Below are 20,315 nucleotides of genomic sequence, written 5' to 3' on the forward strand. Positions count from 1 at the left end.
CTATGTGTTTTGATGACTGAACATTCTATACGGCTTCACTGAACAAAGCAGATCCACAGATTAGTAGCACCCACACATTTGTTGAGAAAGTCTTGATATTTGACTAAGTAACTAACTGTCACTAACTGTGACATTTTTAACAATACTGTATGTCTGTGTGAGTCACTGTACCCCCAAAAGTGGTGTATTTGTGTACAGTATAATCCTGCTGGAAGATGACAGGAGAGCGCAGAACTTGACAAAATATTTTGATTCAAATGAAGTGCTCACCTTTATTGGATTCATTATCTCTTCGGGTTTAAGGTGGAGCTATTGCAGGAAGCTGCAGAAAACAGTACAACAGTACAGACGAGATCAGACTTGGGATCAGAATGTGCATAAATGACATAACATAAAGCATGTATGTTATAGTGTTTATGAATATACCTTCTGAAACTGATGATTTCATGTGGTGTCAGTCAGAGGAGCAGCCCAGACCAACCAAAGCAGTCAATTCAGCAGCACGGAGTGTCCAGTCAGCATTTATCCTCTCACTCATTCTCATGGGACTTTTTCAGATTAACAGCAGTCGGTCATTTGTGTCAACTCAGAAGATATTTGTTCACCACTGAAGGAATCTGTTTTCTTGTACAAAACTGTGGAGACTATCCTGTTTCAATCACTTCAACCAGTGTTAATTATTTTTATTTGTTTACCTGTGTTGAATTGAGGCATATATTTTACAATAGAAACACCACCAAACAAAAAATATGTATGAGTAATAAATGGTATAAATGGGTTAATTATGCACATTAATACTTTGTTAATTGCAGTTAATCGGTACCAGAACTGACTGTGATAAATGAGTTTCCACGATATAATATTAAAATTTAATAGCACTAAAAGCATAGACTTACTGAATTTGTTTTTTAACATGAAAGGACACCCATATACTGTCATCACCTTTACACTCCACACTTTGCTCAACTGTTATGCTGCATGGATTCGAGACTGCTGCTAGTTAGCTGCGTGTAAACAGGCTGGCAAGCGGGCGAACCATTCATTCATTCATTTTCTACCGCTTATCCTCACGAGGGTCGCAGGGGTGCTGGAGCCTATCCCAGCTGTCTTCGGGCGAGAGGCGGGGTACACCCTGGACTGGTGGCCAGCGAATCACAGGGCACATATAGACAAACAACCATTCCCACCCACATTCATACCTACGGACAATTTGGAGTGGCCAATTAACCTAGCATGTTTTTTTGTTCCACACAGAGATGGCCGAGGGTGGAATGGAACTCAGGTCTCCTAGCTGTGAGGCCTGCGTGCTAACCACTTGCCGGCCGTGCAGCGAGCGAACCAGTTAGCCTCAAATGATTAAGTCTTCCAAACCGTAGAAGCCAAAAATGTACCACTTCCTCACGTGATGGGAGGATAACCTTTTTTCGCTCTCTTTTTTCACGCCACAGTTGGACATGCCATGGCTGACTTTGTTAAGGTGTCAATAATACATATCACGTGTATTTCAATATATCGACCACAAAACAGCGATCATGTATTACTAACTCACTTCTGAAAAAACATAATATAGTGAGGTACTGATAATGGAACTGCAATATTGCGAGGAATTACTGTCGCCATCAACGTCCTCCACCTGAGATGATCCTCTCCAAACAATTAACACAGTTACTAAGAGAAATGCATGAGCCTTCCATTTCCTTTATGTACTGCAACCTTCCAGAATGTGGCTGCAGCACTAAAACCATTAATCCTTCAACTCAATGTTTATGTGCAGGTGACTGGGATTGTCATCCACTCGACCCTGCCATGTGGCATGTAAGCTTTTTCTCTCTTGTCATGTGTGAGGTAATGCCTATCTTTCCAATAAAGCCACTGATTAGAATCATGTCATTTAATAGTAATGGTGTCACCCTCTCCTTTTTTACCCTACATTCTCATCGGCTTACCTTTAATCACAAATGTGTCTCAATGTCGTCCCTGTAGCATCCAGTAACGTGGCAGCCTTCTAAAGAGGGTGATCATCTGATTGGACGCATCACGTTAAGCAAGCGATCAGCCATGCCTCGAGAAGCTGGGTCCCTCCTTGGCTTAAAAGTAAGCAGACCAACACTGACAGTAGCATATATGACCACACTGGCCGCTTATGTTGACAACATGTCCATGTCCACCAGCTTGTCATCTGCACTTGTTTATTCAACAACAGTCAAATAGAGCTGTAAACAATAACGATGGTGTGACATTACCAGAAATTGATCCTTACCAAGGCATTCTTCCATCTACTTGAGTGCGGCTTTTGGCAGACCCCGAGCTTATGTAAGGAAAACACACAGGAAATTTAGCAACACATGTTACGAAAAAACAACTGTTAAACAACTTCAGGTGGAGTTTACGTCATCTTGACTGCATGTTGATTCTACAATATAATTCCCCCTCTTTTGTGGGTCCCAAACCCCCAAAATAGACAAAAACGTCACTTGCATTTTGCACCTAATTACACTTTCTGACTGCAATCAGCAGCACGCACTCTGACAAGACTAAGTCAGCAGATGGGAGTGAATTAACTCTGTTGTGAACACACATGCAAACACAAGTCAACATACAGCTTGCCTATGTAATCCCTTTTTAAATTCCCTCATTTATCACGATTAATTGGTTCCAGACCTGACCGTAATGAGTGAATCTGTGAAGTAGGATTCCTTATACAGTATATAAATAGACTATTTTTGTAGTTAGAGCATTGGAAACCTGCTTAGGCTCTTGTAAATACAAATTTTATAATCTTGTAAATACTAATTTTATAGTCACGTTTTCACTTGAATTACCCGATATAGTAGAAATTATAAAAAAAATAAGCAATTTATGACATGAATAAGACTATCGTGCATGTGGACAGGAAGTGATTTTGGAGCCTCAGAGTTGAATTTTGGCTTGGCCTGGGTTATGGACGCAATAGTAGCCCCTGTTGGGGATTATTGTGCCTGTTGTGAGATCTTTCAAAACTGGAATAAAAGCCCCCCCAAAACTCCCACCAAACATTACAGTAACATTACTGATACCTAATGACCAGTGTGGAATACTACATCTCATCACAACGTTTTTGAATGCATCTTCTGAATGCCTTATATTTGTACTGCATTTAGACATTTTTATACCTGAAAAATCTTCCTTTAGGCAAATAAGAAAAAAATGCTGAAATAAGTGTATTTTTTGGCCAATAATAAGTGATATTCAATCATAAAACAGCGTTATTGTATTCATTTGTATTTATATTTTTGATTTGTGATAGTGTGAAGTCACAAAATAAAACACATGCAAAGGGAAAATGCTGCAACTTTACAGAACAAGACGGAAGCCAGGCTAACAGACCTGAGGGATAACGGTCTTTAATGCTTACAGTAATGAGCAGTATTTTACAGTCTTACAGATTTTTTACGGTTCAGTGGTTACAAAGACACAGAGAACAATTTACCTTTTCATTCCACCAACAACAACCCTTGACAAACCACTCTTCTATTCCTCTATTTGTCCTTTGTGCTTTTTTTATGTGTACTGTATAGGTTATAGGTGGGAAGATGACGGAAACAGGAAGACTTGGGGCCTTTATCACCAAAGTCAAGAAAGGAAGCCTGGCAGATGTCGTGGGACATTTAAGAGCAGGTCAGCAGCTTTACATATTTCACATACAGCACAGGCATTTCAGTTAGTCAAATTACACCTCAAGCCTGAGACTGGTATACATGATGAACAAAATAAAATCAATTTTAATATTTCTTTGACGCATGATTAATGTACACTCCTCCAGTTTGACCCTCGCCCCCCACCGTAGTTTGGTTGAAGTATGGTAACTCTGTAGCCACAAGCTGGAACAAATTGATGGGAAACTGAGAGTATTTATAGTATAAAGAGTATTTAGATTGGTAAAGTTGGTAAAGTTAGCTTCAAAGCCCTGGCAGATGGCTCTTGTAGCAAGACCAAAGTTATTTGTATCTACTGTCGCTGTGTTTGACTTATCACAGATTCCAGGTATTGTTTTTATTGTCATATCCAGTGCTACCTTGACATAAGAGTGGCCCAACTAACCAGTGCTTTTCACATTTTTACATCTCTCTGATGACTGTGGCATTGAACTGCCAGCTAAATTGGACGTCCAGCTGCTATTGACTGACTGTCAATGTGATGACCGTGGCTGAAGTCCAGCGTTGTGCTAGCATTAGCCATTTAGCATGGAGCTACCACAATGATGCACATTAGCACTCAAAGTCATGAAGTCTTACTTGTATGCATTCCCACATAGTATCAGCATTCAGGAGCAAGTATGGGGTGAAAGAAAAAGGGGGGAAATACATAAAAATACAACCATACATCCCTCTTTGCATTGGAGAACGGTAGATGCTGCATTCAATGATGAAAATTTGTCAAAAAGTCTTACAAATCGCAGCTCGCATTAAACATTCAAAAAACTGTGGGATTTCTAATTAATACAGTACACATAAGTACACATAGTACAAATAAATACAGCATTGTAGTAAAATAATATGAACTGTAATATAATGTATTTTAATGTGTTTTAAAAGAGAAATTAAATGATATTGAGTTTGCCATTTGGATGAAATGTTTACTCACAAACATTTAGAATTTAATTATCTTATTTTGAGCTGACACTGTCATCAAAAAAACATGTTTGTGTCAGGGTGAGAGGTCTCACTTGGTCACATTTTGTATTTGCTGAATGTTTGTGGGGCTAATATGCTAGTAATAAAGAAAAATATTCAAACAATATGCTTGCTGATTGTATTGTTTTAAAAAATGCGCCATAGTTTCTTTACATAAAATTTGATGTAATTATCGTTGCAGTTGCACATTGAATCGTTTACCACAAAGATTTTCCACTGCTTATTATGGATATAAACGTATTTCTATCTGCGATTAAATGCAATGAATTCTTAGTTAACCATGAGCCCCAAAATGTGATTAATCGTGATCAAATATTTTAATTAATTGACAATCTTAGTAATGTATATTTATGCTATAAAATAAACAACATAACCTGTCAAAAGCTGTCAAATGATTACAACATGTAAATCTAATTAATCCCAGTTTTCAATTTAATTAATCATGATTAATCACTATTTGCAACTATGTTTGAAATATGAAATATGCCAATTTTTAGCTTATTTTTTTCAAAGAAAGATGAATGACAGGATTATATATATATATATATATATATATATATATATATATATATATATATATATATATATATATATATATATATATATATATATATACAGGATTATACTCTCTGTTTATATTTAACTGTCACATGTTAACCTCTCAACATCCATTGCAGCCTGGTCATCCTAGAAGGGGGATCCCCCCATCTGCGGTCCCTTCTCAAGGTTTCTTTTTCCCTAATGGGTTTTGAGTTTTTCCTTGCCCTGATGGGGGGTTCAGATCAGGGATGTCGTCTATTGTCTATCATCTACTGTTATGTACTGTTACCCGCTTGTTAAGCCATTTGAGGCTCTTTTGCGATTAAGGGCTGTATAAATAAACTTGACTTGACTTGACTAGATATTTTTATGTATTAACAGCTCCATATGAACAAAAAAATTTAATATAGCTAAAAGATACCACACATGTCTGAAAATGTATTTGAATCACACTTTAAGCATGTTATTATGAGCAATAACGGGTTGCGTTCAAAGACACGCCACATAATTTAAGTGAATTTCACATGTTTTCAGTGTATCTTGTGGAATTTTGGAGCATACTGAAATGCAGCAAATGGTACTTCACACGGTGAGTGACAGGAATAGGCTGGTATTTTGCATTAATGTTTATTTAGACCACACATTGATGTGTAAATAGCAATGTGTTTGTGTCGTTAACATGTTGTTTTTGACATCCCTGAAGAATAAGAATAAAATAAAGTAACAAACCAAAAACAATGACTACAATAGTCACACTTCCAATAATTGTCCTGAGGAAATCAATACTTTGCTGCCATCTTTGTTCCAGGTGATGAGGTGTTACAGTGGAACGGGAAGTCATTGCCAGGAGCAACCAAGAAAGAGGTGTACAACATCATTCTTGAATCCAAGGCAGAGCCTCAAGTGGAACTGGTTGTCTCCAGACCCATAGGGTAAGCTTGGCCTCATTCATGTGTAAGAATGATCCACTTTAAGAAGTGTCCACTTTCTTTTCTGACAGACCATTTGAATTTGTCCTTCCTTTATTTAAAAGCTCCATTCATCGAATTATGTCCAAAAACCTCTTGAGAAAAGTTTATAAAGCACATAAGTAGTATCAATTGAATTGGTGGAACCCCTGCCCCACAACTTCCCTCAAATCCTTTCCATAAGATCCCCCTTTTTATTGTGTTCCCTTGGACTATTCACCACCTTAAATACACATACTGTACATTCCATACATAATGTATATTCTCTTAAGGGCTTCTTCCGAGTACTCGGTCTTTAAAAGATTCATAGATCACACAAGTTGGGCAAAATGAATGAGTTCTGTGTTGTTGTATTTTTTACAGGGACATCCCAAGAATTCCAGAGTCATCTCACCCTCCTCTAGAATCAAGTAGGGATCCTTTTTCCTGTGCACTTAACAGCTTTTTGCCAGAGGCTTCCTGAAGAAAACTTGGACTGTTCTGTTATTGATTCATTGACTGTTGTCCTCCTATCCTTCAGCAGGCTCCAGTTCCTTCGAGTCACAGAAAATGGACCGACCCTCAATATCAGTGATGTCCCCAACAAGTCCAGGAACCCTCAAAGACCTTCCTCTGGAGCTTCGTGGACAGCTCTCTGTGAGTACTTAAAAGAAGAAGCTCTATGCTAGTTGCTATTGTTTTTAAAATGTACTGGTAGATGAAAATGCCTAAATGTTTTATTACTGTTATAAATAAGATTGTTATTAGGGAGAGAAAAATAAATAAGTGCTCAAGGCCCCAAAATCAGTAAGAAGCACGAAGCACAAGATGAATGTGTGTAGTGTGAACTGCCTGGAAGACGGATATACTGTACACAGACAGAGGTTAACTGCCTTAAATAAACATTACAGGTGAAGCTGTGGTATGACAAAGTAGGTCATCAACTTATCGTCAACGTCCTTCAAGCCATAGACCTGCCAGCCCGACCAGATGGACGACCCCGGAACCCATATGTCAAAATGTACTTCCTCCCTGACCGAAGGTAACTCAAGTCAATTTGGTTTCGACAGCATCAATTCATAACAGACGTTGTCTCCATGCACTTTACACATTGAGCAGGAAGGGAAACACAGTGAACCCCACACATCAGCAAGCTCTTGGTGAAAAGGCAAGGAAAAACTTTTGGAAAAAGTCCAACAGTATATGTGGTGTGTTCTTTGTCAATCCACGAGGCAGTGAAGCTTGAGTCAATGTGAATACAGGAGTCGTCGAAACTGGACTTTTTGTCAGGTACCTATGAGACACTGAAACTCAAGTCTTTGTTGAGCCCCCGTCAGCCAGCTTGCTTGAGTCTTTGCCGAACCATGGGGCTGTAAAACCTTGACACTTTGTCAAGCACCTGTGAGTCAGTGAAATTAAATTCATCCAGCACCCGTGTGTGAGAGAAACTTGATTTTTTTGTCAGTGAAACTTGAGTCTTTGTCAAATACCCATGAGTCAGGGAAACTTGAGTCTTTGTCGAATACCCATGAGTCAGGGAAACTTGAGTCTTTGTCGAATACCCATGAGTCAGGGAAACTTGAGTCTTTGTCGAATACCCATGAGTCAGGGAAACTTGAGTCTTTGTCGAATACCCATGAGTCAGTGAAATTTGAGTCTTTGTCGAATACCCATGAGTCAGTGAAACTTGATTCTTTGTCGATTACTCGAGAGTCAGTGAAACTTGAGTCTTTGTCAAATACCATGAGTCAGTGAAACTTGAGTCTTTGTCGAATACCCATGAGTCAGTGAAACTTGAGTCTTTGTCAAATACCCATGAGTCAGTGAAACTTGAGTCTTTGTCGAATACCCATGAGTCAGTGAAACTTGAGTCTTTGTCGAATATCCATGAGTCAGTGAAATTTGAGTCTTTGTCGAATACCCATGAGTCAGTGAAATTTGAGTCTTTGTCGAATACCCATGAGTCAGTGAAATTTGAGTCTTTGTCGAATACCCATGAGTCAGTGAAATTTGAGTCTTTGTCGAATACCCATGAGTCAGTGAAATTTGAGTCTTTGTCGAATACCCATGAGTCAGTGAAACTTGAGTCTTTGTCGAATACCCATGAGTCAGTGAAATTTGAGTCTTTGTCGAATACCCATGAGTCAGTGAAACTTGAGTCTTTGTCGAGTAGCCACAAGTCACTGAAACTTCGTTGAGCTCCTGCGAGTCAGTGAAAGTCAGGTTTTTGTCAACCCACGAGTGACTGAAACTTAAGTCTTTGTCGAGCACCTGTGAGTCAGAGAAATTCAAACCGTCATCGAGCATTCATGTGTCAGTGACACTTGAGTTTTTGTCAACCCAAGAGTCAGTGAAACCTTTTCAACCACCTGTGAGTCAGTGAAACCTTAGTCTTCATCAAGCCTAGAGGCTGTGAAATCAAGCCTTGGTCAAGTACCCGTGAGACGCAGGTCTGAGACTCCAGTCGTGTTAACCGGGACCGTTTTAATTTAGTTTGAGGTAGCAGAGGTGAGAAAATGAACACATTCACGAAGACGACGAAGACGAGTATTGAGTCATGTTTTGAAGGACTCACATTATGAGTAAAGAATGAGTTGACCAAAGGAACCCCGTACTAATATATTTGACACAGCTTTTTTATATACGTACATATACAAACACATGTTAATGCAATAAGAACGTCCGGCCTTCTCTCATACTTCAACTGCTATAGGTAACATCAATTTCTCTTTTCCAGCGATAAGAGTAAACGTCGTACAAAAACCGTGAAGAAGAGCGCTGAGCCCAAGTGGAATCAGACCTTCATATATTCACATGTTCACCGACGTGACTTCCGGGAGCGTATGCTCGAGATCACCGTCTGGGACCAGCCCAGAGTCCAGGAAGAGGAAAGTGAATTCATGGGAGAGGTACATTGCTGTCATTTTTGTGTTGACACCGTGATTGCAGATAGCGTTCTATTTAGTGACGCCTCCCTGTTCATGTCGCTGTCCAACAAACTTCTTCTGACATCCCTTCTGTTCCCCATGTTCTCTCAGATCCTTATAGAGTTGGAGACCGCTTTGCTGGACGACATTCCCCATTGGTATAAACTCCAGACACATGATGCGTCCTCTATACCTTTGCCGCAGCCTTCTCCATACCTCCCACGCAGACATGTCCACGGAGACAGCCCCAGCAAGAAACTCCAGAGTATGTGTTTGCACGTTCTCTTGGCTTGAGAGAGGCTTCTAACTCTTTGTTCATACAGTGCATCCGAAAAGTATTCACAGCGCTTCACTTTTTCCACATTTTGTCATGTTACAGCCTCATTCCAAATTGTATTAATTTAATCTCTTACCTCAAAATTCTACACAAAATACTCCATTATGACAATGTGAAAAAGGTTTTTTTTGACTTTTTTTGAATTGATTAAAAATAGAAAACTAAGAAATCACATTTACATAAGTATTCACAGCCTTTGCCATGAAGCTCAAAATTGAGCTCAGGTGCATCTTTTTTCCACTGATCATCCTTGAGATCTTTCTACAGCTTAATTGGAGTCCACCTGCAGTAAATTCAGTTGATTGGACATGATTTGGAAAGGCACACACCTGTCTATATAAGGTCCCACAGTTGACTGTGCATGTCAGAGCACAAACACCAAGCATGAAGTCAAAAGAACTGTCTGTAGACCTGCGAGACAGGATTGTCTTGAGGCACAAATCTGGGGAAGGATACAGAAACATTTCTGCTGCTTTGAAGGTCCCAATGAGCACAGTGGCCTCCATTATTCGTAAATGGAAGACGTTTGGAACCACCAGGACTCTTCCTAGAGCTGGCCGGCCTTCTAAACTGAGCGATCGGGGAAGAAGGGCCTCAGTCAGGGAGGTGACCAAGGCCCGGATGGTCACTCTGTCAGAGCTCCAGCGTTCCTCTGTGGAGAGAGGAGAGCCTTCCAGAAGGACAACCATCTCTGCAGCAATCCACCAATCAGGCCTGTATGGTAGAGTGGCCAGACTAAAGCCACTCCTTAGTAAAAGGAACATGGCAGCCCGTCTGGAATTTGCCAAAAAGCACCTGAATGACTCTCAGACCATGAGAAACCAAATTCTCTGGTCTGATGAGACAAAGATTGAACTCTTTGGTGTGAATGCCAGGCGCCATGTTTGGAGGAAACCAGGCACTGCTCATCACCAGGCCAATACCATCCCTACAGTGAAGCATGGTGGTGGCAGCATCATGCTGTGGGGATGTTTTTCAGCAGCAGGAACTGGCAGACTAGTCAGGGTAGAAGGAAAAATGAATGCAGCAATATATAGAGATATCCTGGATGAAAACCTGCTCCAGAGCGCTCTTGACCTCAGGCTGGGGCGAAGGTTCATTTTTCAGCAGGACAACGACCCGAAGCACACAGCCAAGATCTCAAAAGATTGGCTTCAGAACCACTCCGTGAATGTCCGGGAGTGGCCCAGCCAGAGTCCAGACTTGAATCCGATGGAACATCTCTGGAGAGATCTGAAAATGGCTGTGCACAGACGTCTCCCATCCAACCTGATGGAGCTTGAGACTTATTGCAAAGAAGAATGGGCAAAACTGCCTAAAGATAGGTGTGCTAAACTTGTGGGATCATATTCAAAAAGACTTGAGGCTGTAATTGCTGCCAAAGGTGGATCAACAAAGTATTAAGCAAAGGCTGTGAATACTTATGTAAATGTGATTTTTTTGTTTTCTATTTTTAATAAATTCAAAACATGTCAAAAAAACCTTTTTTCACATTGTCATAATGGAGTATTTTGTGTAGAATTTTGAGGTAAGAGATTAATTTAATACAGTTTGGAATGAGGCTGTAACATGACAAAATGTAGAAAAAGTGAAGCGCTGTGAATACTTTCCGGATGCACTGTAGCGCTGTTTTCTCCCCTGGTGTACAAGATACAGAACTTCCCACTTTGATCCTCTTTTGTATGTGTGCGTGAGTGCAGGGTCTCATCGCATCATTGATACAGAGTTTGATGATGGTTTGATGATAATGACTAAAGGTGGGTAGGGGGCATGGTTAATACGTTGCCTTGTAGGAGCCTTTGGGCATCCAGCACTGGGTGAGAGGACATCATCTCGCCCCTAGACTGCTGAAACCCGACAGCTTGCACCCAAATGTCAAGAACAAGTCATTATATTGCTATTGGACTTCAGGTGTGGAATTGTAATACTGCGGTGTACAGTATTTTTGGCATACTGCACCTCAGGGGCTGCAGTCAAAGTTCTCTTCCTCTGCTGGCATTGAGTGCATGCAGGACTGTAGCTTTAGTAATTCAGTGCCATTCCACTCAGTCCTTCTGCATGAAATAGTTCTCCTTAGTCCGACGCCAACATTCAAATGCAGCAACGGCTAAGTTAAATCGCTACAACTGCTTTGTTGTTGGACTGTTTCTGCTGTGACCTGATTACCTGTCAGTCATGTTGAACTGCATATGCACACACGTGTTTTACACATTGGTATAGATCATGTGATTTGGTTGTCCCTGATACAGTTTCCTCAGAATGAAAACTGCACACGCAGGTGATGCACGTGTATTCCTCCATACATTCACATTATTATACTGTATACACCATGACTACATCATCTACTATACCACATATTCCTAAATATGATATCTTGTATCTTGTATCTTCCAGACAAAAGTCACTCCGGAGTATAAATCACATCATTCAAAATACATAAAGCATTTAGTGGTATTTATGTGTGTCATGTCGTCGCTCCTAACACCATTCAACTCACAAGAGAAGAAGACGGAGGGTGTTTACACCAACAAGGATACAAACTAAAGCTCCAAAAGCTGAAATAAGTCACATTGTTTTGGACATACGTCTACAATAAAGCCTTACCTGTTATAATAAATAAATAAATGAATATGTGACATGACACCTAGATGCATCCCGGTGTGTACAAACGCAAACAGCGGTATTGCATCACCAACATTTTATCTCTGTATTCACAAATAAATGAAATCATACGTGTGTATTTAGTTAGTGGCTGACGCAGCAGCTGCACTCTCCAATCAAGACATAATTAGTGTCCGAATTAGACAACACTGCTGTATAAAATACCACAATTGTCAGTCCACACAGGTATCAGGTCATTGTAGTTGCACATTACTTCCAGACACAGAGTCTGTATTCTGTAACAAAACACCCGGTATGCGCTCTATCATCCACGTCTGCGTCACAGTCTCAACTTAGTGAATTAGTCCGGCCATCAGGTGTCACCAAAAAAACACCACCACCCCATTTTAACTTAAAAGCAGCACTAAGTCGCACGTGACTGTAAATTGCAGGCCCATCCAAACTACGAAAGAAAGTGTGACTTATACTCTGGAAAGTAGGGTAACCTTTCTTTTCACTGCTCTAAGTGAATTGGAGTTCACGTGAGAGTTAAATATGCTACTTCATACTATATAACCTCAGTTCAAGTCTAAGGACACGGGTCTGACAGAACACTGCAGAAACAGCTATTCAGTCTTGCTTGCTGGCTGGCCGTTTGCCTGTGGAACATCAACTGGAGATGTGGTGTTCTGCAAAGGAATAACACTTGAAGTGTAGTTAGTCATGCAACGCACACAACTGATGTGTTTGTATCTCACGACTCTGGATGTGTGTGTTTGGATGTGTGTAGGAGGAGAGCGTAGTTCCAGGGAAAGGGAGCGAGGTAGTACGTTGGCCGTCCCTGAGCAGCAGCGTGCCATGCAGTACCGCTCTCGCTCCGTATCCCCCCACAGAGAGGACTCGTGCAGGGCGAGGTCAAGACCTGCACATGTGCCCATGCAGAGGTGAGCATCACGTCCACCACTGTTGAAAGTTGGAGGTAAATGTGGGTAAATAATTATTCACTAACTATTGCATCAGCCATGCTGGTATTTTGCACTTAGGTCATGTTTTGTCGAGTACTCACTTTTTCATTGTCAAAGATTAAACAATCCTGGTCTGCTAACTTGCTAACATTACTCAGACAACTAGTAACTAGTGTAGAATACTCATAATAACTAATAATGGGACGTTTTCAAACACAAAACAGCACAAGTTATTCATATAGTCTTCGTAGAAATAGTAAATTCATCCTCAACAAGCTTGATAGATATCATTCTTCTGTGCCTGAATATTGTAATAATTCAGTATTTTTACTACCAGGAGCCTGGATGAGATCCACCAGAACCGACACCACTCCCAGTCCCCGTCCCACTACCATGAGCCCCATTTGGAGCACCAACGCTCTGGTGATTCAGACTACGAGTACTCTGAAGACAGGTAACACTGAGTATGGCGACCCGCCGATCACGCTGATTGACAATAAAGATTAGACTACTGTGTTTGGTTTCGTAAAAGCAGAAGACAAGATTTCATTTACATATTCATTTCTGAAAAAATGCTTACGTGTACTGCAGTATATGATTTTACGTAACTACCATTTACTAATACTACTAACATTGTGAAACTAGCGATGCATTTTGATGTCAGTCTACTGTATTTTGTTTAATGAAGACTTGACTTAATTCTGGTATGTCGGAATGATTTCTTTCACGGTTTTTTGCATTCATAAAATCCCATGCCTTTCTGAGTTGCCATCCTCTTCTGTTGTGTTTTCTCGGGTGCTTTTTCATTTGTTCACCCATCGTCATGGCACTGACAGTGAAGTCGTGGAGATGCACAGGCCAATCCAAGGCGGGAGTGCAGAGTGCCTACACACAAACAGGTAAAAATCACCATCCTGTTCTTATTATTTGGATCTATGTGTCATTTTATAATCATTTTCATCGTCAATATATTCTAACAACAACATTTAACACTCACTGTTGGTATTCTTGATGCAAAAGGGTATGTGTGGATTATTTCGAATGTGTTGTGTCTGCAACAGCATTACCACTAAATATTCCAGTTACATCGGCAATAAGAGGCACACATAAGCACAAACAGACACACTGGTCACCGTGCTATGCAAGTTTTTCTTAAAGAAGCATTAATTGGATTTATGTTTGTGCTTTACCTTGTCACTCACTGCAGTTGTATACTTTTTTGTCTTTATGTGCATGATCTCCGCTCATACAACCAGGGGCGCATATAGACATAGCAACACACTCCCCCCCAAAATGCCCCTGTTAGTAAACGGTATCCATAAAGACATGTACAGGTAAGCGAGAAGGGTAGTCGTACTTTCATTTTTCCTTTCCTGTCCACTTTTGTTCACATTTGTGCACTTGTGCAGCAACACGTGAAACGCCCATATTTCTGTCAGCCTGCTTGTGCTAATGCCATTCACTGTACTTCTGTGCTGCTTCCCTGTGGATGTGCTCCCCGTTTGACCCAGTGTGTATAGAACGTAAGGCCCATTTCATCGAATGAATGTGCACATGGATTGCTTTACGTCTTTCCCCAAATGTTCATGCCGGGCTTTGACAGCATTTGTTTGCTTTCGCACCATCACCAAACTAAGGAGAGGGATTATTTGAACATGGTATCGTGAATTATCAGTAATTAGCAACATAAGCCATTCTGACCCGTACATGCTCATTTGCAGAATTTGGTTATTAAACAAGGATACCGCTGTGAAGGGAGATTTGTTTATCAGCAACAACTGGGGGACAACTAGTATAACTATATAATTAACTGTACAACTATATAGTAAATAGTATTAGTGCTGTATATAGTACTGTAAATAATAAAATACACTTTCTATAGAAATTACAGTCTCCTTACTACCACAATTCTCCAAAATGATTGAGAAGCTATTCAACAACAGGCTGGATACATTTATTAATGCGAACGAATTACTATCAGAAAATCAATATGGATACAGAGCTAACATTTCTACCTCCTTGCCACTGATTAAAATTAGGGAGGAAATCCCTAACGCTATAGATCATAGGAAGTGTGCAGCCGCAGTATTCATGGATCTGACAAAAGCCTTTGATACAATCAATCATGACATCCCAATAACTAAATTAGAAAGGTACGGAATAAGAGGATTAGTTCTGAACGGGGTCAAAAGCTACTTAGCTGACAGGAAGCAATACGTACAGCTAGGAGAATACACATCTGCAAGTTCATACATTACGTGCGGAGTTCCCCAAGGGTCAATACTGGGACCAAAACTGTTCAACTTGTACATCAATGATATCTCCAAAGTAACGGAAGACTTAAAGCTGGTATTATTTGCAGATGATACCACGGCTTTTTGTTCTGGAGGGAGTACAGACGAAATCATTAGAAAGGTCGGAGAAGAAATGCTCACACTAAAAAGATGGTTTGATGATAATAGATTGTCCTTGAACCTAAATAAAACTAAAATCATGCTGTTTGCTAACAGCAGAAAGGACACGTACAAGCAAATACAAATAGACGGTGTAGACATTGAAAGGGTGAAGGAAAATACATTTCTCGGGATCACAATAGATGAAAATATGAGCTGGAAACCTCATATTACAAATATACAACATAAGGTGGCCAGAAATATTTCAATATTGAAGAAAGGAAAATTTGTTCTCAACCAGAAATCACTCCACACTCTTTATTGCTCTCTGGTTCTACCATATCTTACATATTGTGTGGAAATATGGGCTAATAACTATAAAAGCAATCTTCACTCACTAAATGTACTGCAAAAAAGGTCAGTAAGGATAATTCATAATGCCGCCTACTGAGAACATACTAACTCCTTATTTCTAAAATCACAAATACTATATTACTTGCTGATATAGTTCATCTTCAAACTTTTGGACATGTGGAACTGGGAACTGATTATGTGATGCACTCAATTGTAATCTAAATAATAATCATAAAGCTAGAGGAGGCAATCTCATTAGAATGCTGAAGCTGAACTGAAATATAGAATGAATGTTAGAAATGTTTTTGAACCTATTCACGGACTGGTGATCGAACCAGCAACCTTTAGGTTGGGAGGCAGCCATTCTACCACATGAGACCTCATGACAGAATATGCTGTTGTTTTTAGAATGTTTTTAGTTGTCTTTTATTTGCACTTATCAAATGTTTTGTGTCCATTATTCAATTAGATTATACTAATATTCGTTCTAATTATGCACTAACATACTGTCCTATACACTATACACTATACACTATATGACCAAAAGTATTTACTCCCCCATCCAAAGGACCAGAATCAGGTATCCTAATGACCTGGCCTGGCCACAGGTGTATAAAACCAAGCACCTCGGCATGCAGACTGTTTCTACAAACATTTGTGAAAGAATGGGACACTCTCAGTCTCTCAAGAGCTCAGTCAATTCCAGCATGGAACTGTCATCGGATGCCACCTGTGCAGCAAATCCATTCCTGAAATGTCCTGGCTCCTAAACATTCCACAGTCAACTGTCAGCTTTAATATAAGAAATGAAAGAGTTTGGGAAGAACAGCAAATCAGCCACCAAGTGCTAGGCCATGTAAACTGATGGAGGGGGGTCAGCGGATGCTGAGGCGTATAGTGCAAAGAGGTTGTCGACTTCCTGCACAGTCAATTGCTACAGAGCTCCAACCTTCATGTGGCCTTCAGATTAACCCAAGTACAGTACGCAGAGAGCTTCATGGAATGGGTTTCCATGGAGCAGCTGCATCCAAGCCATACATCACCAAGGCGATACAAAGCGTCGGATACAGTGTTGTAAAGCACGCCGCCACTGGACTATAGAGCAGTGGAGACGCCTTCATCTGGAGTGATGAATCACGCCTTTCCATCTGGCAATCTGATGGACGAGTCTGGTTTGGAGGTTGCTAGGAGAACAGTACATTTGGGACTGCATTGTGCTTAGTGTGAAATTTGGTGGAGGGGGAATTATGGTGTGGGGTTGTTTTTCAGGAGTTGGGCTTGGGCCCCAAGTTCCAGTGATAGGAACTTTGAATGCTCCAATACATTTTGAGCAATTCCATGCTCCCAACCTTGTGGGAACAGTTTGGAGCCGCCCATCCCCTTCCTCTTCCAACATGACTATGCACCAGGGCCAAAGCAAGGTCCATAAAGATGACCTGGATGACAGAGTCTGGTGTGGATGAACTTGACTGGCCTGCACAGAGTCCTGACCTGAACCCCATAGAACATCTTTGGGATGAACTGGAACGGAGACTTAGAGCCAGGCCTTCTCCACCAACATCAGTGTGTGACGTCACCAACATGCTCTTGGAAGAATGGTCCAAGATTCCGATAAACACTCCTCAACCTTGTGGACAGCCTTCCATGAAGAGTTGAAGCCGTAATAGCTGCAAAAGGTGGACCGGCATCATATTGAACCCTATGGGTTAGGATGGGATGGCACTTAAGTTCATATGTGAGTCACGGCAGGTGAGCAAATACTTTTGGTCATATAGTGTATTTCTGCTAAGATGCACATCAGTGTCCCATCGACTTGCTGGACTTATCTACTGGAGCAGGGGTGCTCACACTTTTTCAGCATGCGAGCTACTTTTAAAATGACCGAGTCAAAATGATCTACCCACTACAAAAATGCAAAACATCTATTTATTTTCAAATGTATTGAGGATTATTTGTACGTACAATGTATGTTGATGTACCTTACATAACCAAATGAGCCAATATTGCAAAACACACATAATTAACTATTAACATTTTTTGTAATTACCTGAGTTTACTTTGATGACTTGCACTGAATTGAACCAGCCAGGGATGCATAGTCCGGACAGTAGCTGCTGATAGCCAGCCTCAAGCACACTTCCAAATGTTTATCAGTCATGGATAATATCCGTATCATAATATCCGTATAATATTCCATATCCGTATGGAAGTGATATGTTTTTTGCCTTTTTACTTGGTCCAGTTTTTGCCTTTTTACTTGGTCCAGCTCCTTCACTCATTTTAGTGACCATAAACTTTAGCGAGGGCTTAAAATCTCGCAATTCGCCGACTAGCTTAGCACTTTGCATCGTTGTTTACGCATGAGCGGTGACCTAAAGGTCAAAATTCAGTTGTCATCTGACTGGTTGTCCTGTATGTCAATCAAGTAACGGGGATGGATGATAGGCTGACATCGTAAGTTCTGCTGCACTTAGAGACGTTGTTTGATTTGATTGGTCGCCCGAAGGGCAACATTCAGTTGTCATCTGAATGGCTGCCCTGTATATCAATCAAGTGACGGCATTGATGCTGGGATGATATTTTTTTAATGTCACGCCGCGATCGACCAGCGATCGACCAGTACCACCTCCGCGATCGACCGGTAGATCGCGATCGACTTAATGAGCACCCCTGTACTGGAGGCTATAAGCCTCGGCATGTGAGTCTGGCCTTCACAGGAGGGGGAGATTACCCCTACCCTTACATATGCGGTGTCCTATATGAGCTAACACCTTAGCCTGAATCTCTGGAGGCTGTCTGTTCAGGATGTACAGATTGTCTCCTTGCATGCCGGCTGTACTAAATTGTACTTCTCATTACTGTCAAAGAACCTCTCTTGTCGCTCCTCTAGTTTAGAGCCAGCAGCAGATTTTCCCATTGGATTGGTAGTCCAAATAATATGGGAATAACATTTTAGTAACTTTAGATATCTCCGTAGCAGCATTTAAAAAATACATCAGTATTATAAGTTGTATTTACTGTAATATCTCATCCCTGGTGGCATGACCTCCGGTCAGACAGAAATGCATTATCAATTTTATCTGATGAGCTCTAATCCAATTCATGGCTGCTTCGAAGGTTTCACGGCTGCAGATTGTTTTCTCAACACATGCTGACTCAGCAGCTTGAGATATTTTGATTGTGTTATGCAATCAGCATTACGTGTAATCTCCTCCTATACGGTCAGTCAGTGGAAGTATATGCAACTCTTATGTAATGACTTCCTCACTCTGAAGTCCTTTTTACGTAGCTGTAACAGAGAGGTGAAAGTAGCCATGCCCGTGAATGTGAATGGTGCTCAAACCTGTATGGGTCCCTTCATTTCTTCTCTTTCTGCCCGCATGTGATAAGTGCATGAATCATCTTGTCTTTCCTTGCCTTTCTTTGCACATGCGTGGCGCACAGCTCCACCCTCCCTGCATGCCTAAAGAGCAAGCTGCCCAAATGGCACGAGGGGGGCAACGACGTGCATCCTAACATCTTTGCACACCGTGTGCTCAGGTTCACTGACGAGGTCAGAGTTAGGTAAGTTAGGTAAGAACACGCCCCCTCACCCGTCACATTCCCTTCCTTCTAAGCACCCCCCGACGTGTCCTTCCTTCCTTCCTTTTGCGGGCGGCGACGCACAGAGGCTTAAGCCCGCACTGGCAAATGTAGAGCATTAAACAAGTCGTCAAATCTTAAGCCCTTGTCATCATCCATGCCAGGATTTGAAACCACGATGTGCAATGTCATGCCACGGTACCGAGCCAACCATCTGTTGGACAAAAACTGCCGTCCCTGTGCAGCATCACATGACGGGAAACAAAACGTTGGATAGTAATGTGGCTTCTGTCCTCTCCCCCTTCACATCAACACTTAGGTCAGGTTCCCATGGCAACTCACCAGCCTCCCATCTGAGTGTGTATGGCCGTGAGGGATGAATGGCTATGATAAATGGAGAGTACATATTACGGCACCGTCTGATGGCCTTCCTTATTCTCTCTTTGTCTCCTGCTTATGTCGCTCCATGCCTCCTCCTTTCTCTCACCATCCTTACCTTCCTCACCCTCCTGCATGATTTGGTTCCTTTTCCAATTTGACTCTGGTTCCAATCCTGTCCACGCCTCTCCACTGTCTCCATGTCCATTTCCTCCTTACACCTCTCTGCTGCGACGTCACGGCGGTGCAGCGACCTGCAGCCATCGTTGGACAGAGTGAGGAGTGCCAGCACTACATGTCTCCGACCAGACAACTTTCACTCTTCAGACAGAGACAGGTATTGAAGAGCATCCACGTCGGCACGCCAACTGGACCTTACTCAAGCAGTTTTTTAAATCTGCAGGACTTTTTACACTCGTTCATTTGTCCTGTCACCAGTTCTTGTGTTCTGCAAGCTGTACATAATTCATCATCAAAATCAGGGCCGTCAAACTCATTTTCACCATGGGCCACATCACGGTTATGGTTCAGTTTATCAGTTTATCAGTCCATCAGTTTATCGGTTTATCAGTTTATCAGTTCATAGCCGACTATGAACACTCCTTCTTAGAAGTGTGA

The 20,315-nt window shown here is 41.3% G+C and overlaps 1 protein-coding gene and 1 long non-coding RNA gene across 6 annotated transcripts in view; one reads left to right on the forward strand and one right to left on the reverse strand.

The window, feature by feature from the left end:
- Positions 1-20,315, forward strand: part of LOC131142579 (regulating synaptic membrane exocytosis protein 1-like) — a 65,379-nt gene that overhangs the window by 30,906 nt on the left and 14,158 nt on the right. For 3 of the 5 annotated variants that reach the window (XM_058091683.1, XM_058091684.1, XM_058091685.1), the window contains 15 exons: positions 1,775-1,815; positions 1,984-2,094; positions 3,558-3,657; positions 6,022-6,145; positions 6,545-6,591; positions 6,702-6,817; positions 7,072-7,202; positions 8,898-9,069; positions 9,199-9,352; positions 11,125-11,181; positions 12,816-12,969; positions 13,328-13,444; positions 13,827-13,889; positions 19,182-19,301; positions 19,948-20,034. In XM_058091683.1, the coding sequence (XP_057947666.1) occupies positions 1,775-1,815; positions 1,984-2,094; positions 3,558-3,657; positions 6,022-6,145; positions 6,545-6,591; positions 6,702-6,817; positions 7,072-7,202; positions 8,898-9,069; positions 9,199-9,352; positions 11,125-11,181; positions 12,816-12,969; positions 13,328-13,444; positions 13,827-13,889; positions 19,182-19,301; positions 19,948-20,034 (1,594 nt within the window). The other 2 variants (XM_058091686.1, XM_058091687.1) reach the window with 2 other exon arrangements.
- On the reverse strand, positions 11,824-20,220 carry LOC131142682 (uncharacterized). Its single transcript, XR_009132757.1, has 2 exons — positions 19,816-20,220; positions 11,824-13,875 (listed from the first exon to the last, which is right to left on the reverse strand). It is a non-coding gene; the product is annotated as an uncharacterized LOC131142682 (long non-coding RNA).

This window comes from Doryrhamphus excisus, chromosome 1 (assembly GCF_030265055.1).
Source record: "Doryrhamphus excisus isolate RoL2022-K1 chromosome 1, RoL_Dexc_1.0, whole genome shotgun sequence".
Classification (NCBI taxonomy): Eukaryota; Metazoa; Chordata; class Actinopteri; order Syngnathiformes; family Syngnathidae; genus Doryrhamphus; species Doryrhamphus excisus.